We start from the raw sequence: 8,223 nt of genomic DNA on the forward strand, positions 1-8,223 counted from the left end.
TTTTCTGCAACAAAAGCTTATTTTATTAAAGGGGGAGTAAGTGTTAATAGATCAATCCAACAGGTAACAATTTGCATGCACATCTAAAAAAAATACAAAGCTATGCCGAAAGCCATAAAATACTGTAGCATAGAGACAGTGATAGAAAGATCTGTGTTTGTACAAACAAAAAACAACAAAGTAAACAAAGCAATTCATATTCCATTACATTAAACAATAATAATCAGCTAAATAGTACAATTGCATTAATTGCATTAATAGACATATTTGCATTAAAGTATATATGTCTAAAATCATGAAAACAAAAACAAAAAAATCAATATAGTATGATTTGGCTCTCTGCAACTAAAAATATGATGATTTTGAAAGAAATGTATAACAGTGGGTGCACAGGTCATTTCTGTATGTTTCCTGACAAATTAATCACGGCATTTGAAAGGCATTTGTGGGGACGTAATTTTAACAGGTGCCACCACCATGTGATGCAGTGTGATGACATGGCGTGGTCATTCCACATATTTCTGCGAGATCAGGCTGGTACGTGACATTGACTTAAAATAAACTACATTTTCTGTTTTCATGATAATGAAGGAAAACACTTGGTAGTAGCATCAAATCACTGTTGGTTTTGGTCTTTTCATGGGGTTTGTAGACAATACACAGACATAGAATATCACGAGACTTAAACATAAAAAATATATATATATATATTAGAACCACGGTTTAGAGCCACACACCATGCTTAACTGTGTAAATAGTTGTGCTCTTATTGCTCACAGATAAAGCTCTGATCAGCAGAACAAGCATCATCGTTCCAATCTCCCACTCCCGATGATCTTTGCACACTTTCTCCACAGTCCTGGTTCCCATTGTAGCTGTTGGGCTGGTCGTCCCCCCAGATCCTGATATACAAGATAACGGAGACATGAATACTTTTTACAGCACCCACTGTCTGTTTCTCAACTGCTCTGACCTTTAGTTTCTGACCCAAACTGTGATTGAAAGGATTGTAACCCAATTTTTATTTTGATTTAAAGTGCTCATATTATGCTCATTTTCAGGTTTATAATTGTATTTAGAGGTTATATCAGAATAGGTTAACATGGTTTAATTTTCAAAAAACACCATATTTTTGTTGTACTGCACATTGCTGCAGCTCCTCTTTTCACCCTGTGTGTTGAGCTCTCTGTTTTAGCTACAGAGTGATGCATCGCACTTCGTTGGGAGTAGCACATGCGCAGTAGCTAGGTAAGGACTACTAGCCAGTCAGAAGCAGAGTATGAGGGCGTGCCACGCTAGCAGCTAGGCGAGCATTATAACGTGGTTTACAAAGTGACGCACGGTCATCACCGAAGTAAAGGCTGGACTACAATAGAGCTGTTTGGAGCAGGGCTTTTTCACTTTGTAAACCTATAACGTGCACAAAAAAGATATATAACACAATAAAGGAAAGGGAAAAAGCCAAAAAGCACAATGTGAACACTTTAAGTCTCATCTAAATAGAAGTAGTACTAGAGTACGAGGGGCCATCTGGGATATTATTCACAATTACCTCACACACATACATGTGAAATGCGCTCACACACTCTACTGAAATGCTTTCATACACACTGGTGAAAAATTATACTCTCACATACTATACTGAAACCTCACACACACACAACTGAAACGCTCTCATTAACACTACTAAAATGCTCTCACACGCAATACTGAAACGCTCTCATATACACAACCCCTGCGTGTTTTAAAACACAAGATAATAAATATTGCTAAAACAAAATGTCTATGTGGATGCAGAAAGGTCTCAACAGGGCTTGACAGTGCATCACCTCCTGACTGAGTGGACCAGATCTTTGAGCTGAATGTGCTGTACTTTGTGGCATTCAAAACCTACCTCCATGTTTTCTTCTATTACTGAATTGTTATTACTGAAAATACAAGGTTAAAATCCTTGTAGATATAAATCTGTTTTGTTGTCTGTTTTTTCAGTTACTGACATGCTTTCAAAAACACAATTCAATCATATAAACATTGATAGAAATGGAATATTAAAGAGCTGCAGAGTAACTTAATACAGTAAAGGAAAAGATCATTAACTAAAAAAAATCACTTTTCCTTGGATTTGGGGTGTTATTTTGTGTCTCTGGTGCTTCCACATGCATACAAACTTTGAAAAAACCCCATCCATGCTGTTTTGAGTGAGATACGGTTTCTGAATGTGTCCTGCCTTCAGTCTCTGGGTGAGATGTTCAAAATCTGGCTTGCTACGTCACTAGCCGAAACGAGGGGCCTAGGGGGCTAACCGTTAGCATGCTAGCTCGTTCTCACTGGCAAAACACAAATTCACCCTAATCTACAAAATAAATTGTATAGAACTACATACATGTCCCTGTTCTGCAGGTATTCCACGCAAAGTTGGAAGTGCGCTCTCGTTTAGAAGAAGTCTCCCGGCTAATCCTGCCTTGTACAGGCCGAAGTCGGAGAAACAGCTAGCTAGCTCATGTAATCCTTATCTAGCTGCTGCGCATGTGCGACTGACAACAAAGACCTTCAATAAGTTTAGAGGTCTCACTCTGTGGCTAAAACAGAGACCTGAACACATAGGGTGAAAAGAGGAGCTGCAGCAAGGTGCAGTACAACAAAAATATGGTGTTTGATGTTTTTTATGATGTTTTTTCCGTGAAGGGAGCCAAACTGTGGAACTGGCTCCCTACAAATATAAAGGCTATACTTAAATTGTCCACCTTTAAAAAATTAGTAAAAGCATGGTTATTACAGCAGCAGCAGTGTGATCATGCCATATGAAATACATAGCTGAGTGTTTGTGAGGTATGCATCTGTGTGAGTCCGAGTTAATGTGTTTATTTACTACACTTATTTTTATTGCTGTTAACTGTTATTATTTTTTTTTTGGACATTTTATTGTATTCATTGTAAAAATTAGATTTCTTCTATTATTTGAACTGTTAAAAGCCCTCCTAGGGACAGGTGTTGCGAATTAGCCTTGGCTACAAACACTGTGATACAGGCATCGGATTGTTATTTATGTAATAATCTATGTTTTTTTTTGTATTTGTCCCTATTTAAATAAACTACAAATAAAAAAATGGTGTTTTTTGAAAATTAAACCATGTAAACCTATTCTGGTACAATTATGAACCTGAAAATGAGCATAATATGAGCACTTTAAGGAAACGTCCAATTGTTGTGACATCTAATATCCTGCTCCTGTCAGATATTTCACACTCTGGCAGTTAAAACTTACGTTGTGGTGACTGGAGTCCCATCCACCCACATCCAAGTCCCCTCTTTAAGACGGTCAGTCAGACCAATCCAGGCATTTTGGCCTGATTCCAGTAACCTGTTGACAAATGCCTGTTAGTGTAGATAGATAGATAGATAGATAGATAGATAGATATATAGATAGATAGATAGATAGATAGATAGATAGATACTTTATTGATCCCCAAGGGGAAATTCAAGCACATGTGTAGCACATAGAGAAGACAGGAATGATTGAAAGATAAATAATAATCTCTGAAATTTTTTTTCCTCATAGATAGGCAGACAACTATGAATCAATTCGCCTTTGGTTCCTCCATTCAGCCAGAAATGTTTTTTTCTTCTTGTTTGCATCCTGACACAAACATACTTAAAGTCCCGATAAAGCAAAAATAAATGTGTCTTTGACACCACAGGAAATGTGTTATTAACCACCCAGCCAAATCTGAATGCCAAAAAAATTGGGAAGTATATCAAATTAGGTTTCAAAATCCTGAGAAAAATAAGCAGTTCCCTCCGCACTGAGACGAAGAACGAGCTGCTGCGCATTGGCTGCTGCGCATCGACAGACTCTTGTTGCAGCTGTGTTAGCTGTGTTAGTTCACCACCACATATACTAAAAAAGTAGCACACAGTCTTTAGCACAGTACACACACCCCCGAGCCAAAGAACAAGTGGCTGTTAGTGTAGCACATAGGGAAGACAGGAATGATTGAAACATAGATGTGCAAAATTCTTTCAGTCAAACTATTTAATTAATTCTCCAAGAAAGCAAATTTTTTTTATGTCTCCTAGTTCATTCTTTCTTTCTTTCGTTCTCACCTGTTCACGTCTGCTGTTTATGACAACCAGATCTGCTCCCACTGCAAAGCAGGCCTCTCTGCTTGATGTCCAGTTTGTCTTCTCAGTTGAAACAATGTAACAGCTGTCACCGAACTTCCTCCAGCCTGTTTGACAGGGCATGCCTGAAAATTGAAGGAGAGGGACAAAGTATCACAGAAAGGTTAAGATTACAGAAAAACACCAATTAGAACTGTATACCAAATGATTAATTCAACTTTTATGAGAAACATCTTACTTCTTATTTGAACTGCCGTCTTCACCATCTTGTTCTTGTACTCTTTGGCTATCTCAAGGCAACCTCTTGCTAAATCAATGTATTCGCTATGTAACTTATTTTTATAATTTTCCAATGAGTTGTAGATGGTCTGAAGGTCATTTTTAGTCATATTCAATGTATTGCATGTTTGCTGCAACTGGTCTTTTTCTTTAGTCAGGTGACTCAGTGTGGCCTCCAACTGTTTCCTCTCTGCAGTTAGAGCATCATGGCTGCTCTGTAGTCGATTTCTTTGAGTGTTGTCTGACGTGCGACGGCTGGCATCTGAATAAAAGAAATTTAACATATTTCATTTATTTATTTTATCAGTTTATTTGTCAGGGACAATACATATAGGCATTGTTACATCTGAAGTGCAGTCCAATGCAATGTATGTGGGACTTGTCCCTGGTTAGGCTTTTTGAAATGACACACATGGTAAAACACAATAAAATCGACAAACTAACAAAGTAAAGCAAACATGGACCAGCAGCCACATACAGTTCATGTATAAAGACGAACGATACAACAGACTGAGGCGTCAACCTAGATGGTTAAAAGCTGACAATTAAAGCAAACAGTCACATAAATTCATAAAAACCAACAGTAAAACGAACACAGACAGGCAGACTAAGAACAGACAGGATAAGAAGTAAAAACATTTACTAAAATAACGACTAAGAATGAACAGTGAAACATGTGACTTAGTGTTCGCAAATTTGCCTCTGTTTAAGCCATAGTTTTACCTTAGTATTAAAAAAGTTATATCTGCTTAGATTTGGATTATGAAAATATTATCGTTTTTCCTCTCCTTTTATTTTGTATGATTGTTTACAACATCACCTGGCTTCGAACATTCAAGGCCAGTTGGCAGTAGTGAAATAAATCATTCATATTTTCAGAGACAACAAATAAATCACTTACGGTAAATAAGCTGTCCTGTGGTACCAACCAACAGGACAGCACACAGTAATCCAAGACACACAGTCGCACACCTATAGGACAGCTTTATTCTCCGAAAATCCACTAAATCAAAAGGCAAAATCCTTTTTCTCTCAGCTGGCTGGAGGGGCATGTCGGTGCCTGTGAACGAGAAACAAAGTAAACAAACTTGTGCTGACGCCTACATTTCATTGGCAGACAGCGTGTCATTAGTTAGTTGGTACTGAAGAGTAAGGACCATACCAGACATTTGCAGGTTCCTTTACATGCTGTTTGATGGGCTTCAGCTGAGCAGCCAAAGCTATGATAGAACACTGACGCATTCTGCTTTATGTCACATTTGATTGGCTGCATCAAAATAAGGTCTCCATCTACGTAGAAGGATATTTTGTCGAATTAATGCAATAGGTCATGAAAAAAATAAATAAAAAATGTCTTCCTTTTGGTTTATGAATTTTTCTCAAAGGAGACTAGGGATGCACCGAATCCAGGATTCGGCTTCGGATTCAGCCGAATATTGGGCTTCGGTTTCTGCCGAACCTTAGAATTTTTTTCCACCGGACCGAAACCCTACGCTTGCACTACGCGCGCTACGCTGTTCGACATAATGACGCCGCCGTTGACAACAGGAAGGTGTTTACATAGTTGGACCGTTCAATGAGGCTGTGAGAAAGTGAAAATGAAAAAGTGAAAAAAGTGTTGTTTGGCAGTACTTTCAGTAAAAAGAAGGCGATTCAAGTCGAGCTACATGTTCAATTTGCAATGCTGATTTGTCTCGTGGTGGCAAGGACCCTAAACAATGCACAACATGGCCGCTGTTAAAACATTTGCCTATGAAACATCCGAAAGAATACGAGTTGTGCATGAAGGAATCTACAGACAGCAGCCAAAATGCAGCAACTTCAGGTATGGCAAATGAAGGACAGTCACAGCTAAAAACTTGTGTTAACCAGACCATGGACTGAGGATGGGAGTAGGATTCGGTATTCGGTTTCGGATTCGGCAGAATTTTAACCAGTGGATTTGGTATTCGCCTGAACCCCAAAAATCTAGATTTGGTGCATCCCTAAAGGAGACTACATTTAATTTCAGTTGGACTTTAAAGCTTTAGTGCGTAACTTTTTTTATATTATTGAGAGTCCATCATGTTTTTTTAATCCTCCGTGTCCTCCTTGGCTACTAGCAACTGCGTGGAGGGGTGTGGGTGAATCGCGATCACGGAAGGCTTGTATCATGTTTTGTTGTCATTACTTAGAATTCCTCATGGGGGTGACAGAAACTACGCACTACAGCTTTAATGTGCAGTTATCTTAAAAACATCTTCTATCACTTTACAGTCAAATGGTGTTCCCCTTATTAGTAGATTGCCACCATATTAAAGCGTTAAAATCAGACAATTGGTTCATTTAGTGATAGACATCATCGCTGCGTCTCAACTTTCAAGCTGGTCTCCTAGAAATGACTTTATTATAAACAATAAGTTCTTAACGGCAAACATATTTTTCCTAATATTCTGTCTGTCCATGTGTTTTGCGGCTGATACTGTACCTTCGATAGCGAGGCCGTCCTTTGTGAGTGATGTGTCCTCATCCATTTCCATTAAATCCATTCTGATTATGGTTTCCTGTAGAGGAAACATTTTGACATCTTTGTAAAGCCACAAATACTGTACACTTTCATAGACATAAAAAGTTAGTCCTTAAGACCTTTTCACAACCTTTTTGAATCTGTATTTATATGTATGCTCCAATCAATTATTTGTGCTTACTTGTGCTTGAACAATTGTTATATTTATTATAAGTATGGAGTCTAGTCAGATATGACATTTAAATTAAACTCCTGCTTAATTAATAAAAGCATTGCTGGTTAAATGAAGAAGCTTTTACATTATTTGCCAGGATAAAACCAAAATCTATAATCTCATTTGTGGTTTGCTTTTGGAGCAAGCACAAAATTAAGCTTGCATGAGATAATTCAAGTATTTAAATTTGAATGAGATCATTTAGTTTTACGGAAATAATAATCTGCAATAAGCGCTTAAAATAAAACTGGAGTGAAAGTGAATTAGAGTTAGTTGAATCCACAAAACATTTACCTATAGCAATGATAATAGTATTTATTAATCTATATGCACCTACCTTGGATCTGAGAAAGTAAAAAGAAGTCAGCATCAATATGACTGCATTCACGTGAAGATGCTGCCACTGATTTATAACAATCACAGCAAAAATGAATGTTAATGCAACGTTATTTATTGCGCAGAAAACAGGATGCTCTTTTTGCACATGTCATCACATGTTTAATCGTAACTCTGATTGGTTTGTGTCCACATTCTCTGTTTACATTTTAGGATCAGATTTAAGTTGCGGCCAAAATTATTTACGGCAACTGAAACGGGAATTCCACAGCTAAGTTTAGCTGTCACAGAGAGGTGTTTCTGTTTTTCTCCTTCCTCTTAGGCTCCAGACTTTCATCAGCTCTGGTTTCTGTTCCCTTTTCTTGCAGATTAACTTTCCACTGAGATTAAATGAGTGACAGTGTTACAGGAACGGGATACAAGGAGAGCCATTTTGCAAATATATTGACTGAGTAGAACATAATGATGGCAAGGTGGTCACTCAGTCTGACCATCTTTCCCCCTAACGTTTTGGTCCAAAGCCAAATATCTTGACATCTGCTGTCCAAACTGCCTTAGATTTGGTACAGATGGTTATCCACCCCTTGCTTTGAGCTAAATTTGAATCAGCATGCTAACATGCTCATACTTTGACCTCAAGGTGCTGGAGGAAAAATTTCGAGATCACCAAAGTCATCAGGGTTTGTCCTCTGTGGACCGTGAATGTGTGTACAGAATGTCATGGCAATCTAATATTTAATATTTAATCCATCTAATATTTGTTGAG

The 8,223-nt window shown here is 37.9% G+C and overlaps 1 protein-coding gene across 1 annotated transcript; it reads right to left on the minus strand.

Annotated features, from left to right (window-relative positions):
* Positions 1 to 7,567, minus strand: LOC120567032 (C-type lectin domain family 4 member M-like). The gene is made up of 7 exons (XM_039813818.1): positions 7,459 to 7,567; positions 6,869 to 6,944; positions 5,303 to 5,461; positions 4,361 to 4,663; positions 4,105 to 4,247; positions 3,266 to 3,375; positions 1 to 902 (listed from the first exon to the last, which is right to left on the minus strand). The coding sequence occupies exons 1-7, from the start codon at positions 7,489 to 7,491 to the stop codon at positions 767 to 769; spliced, it is 960 nt and encodes a 319-aa protein (XP_039669752.1). The 5' UTR covers positions 7,492 to 7,567; the 3' UTR covers positions 1 to 766.
* Positions 7,568 to 8,223: the final 656 nt, after the last annotated feature.

Source organism: Perca fluviatilis, chromosome 10 (assembly GCF_010015445.1).
Source record: "Perca fluviatilis chromosome 10, GENO_Pfluv_1.0, whole genome shotgun sequence".
Lineage (NCBI taxonomy): Eukaryota > Metazoa > Chordata > Actinopteri > Perciformes > Percidae > Perca > Perca fluviatilis.

Coding starts and splice junctions, on each gene's coding strand:
- LOC120567032 (XM_039813818.1), bottom strand. CDS start 7,491: ATGCTGACTTCTTTTTACTTTCTCAGATCCAAG. Junction 6,945..7,458: donor TTTACTTTCTCAGATCCAAG/GTAGGTGCATAT, acceptor TTTCCTCTACAG/GAAACCATAATCAGAATGGA. Junction 5,462..6,868: donor GGACGGCCTCGCTATCGAAG/GTACAGTATCAG, acceptor TCTCGTTCACAG/GCACCGACATGCCCCTCCAG.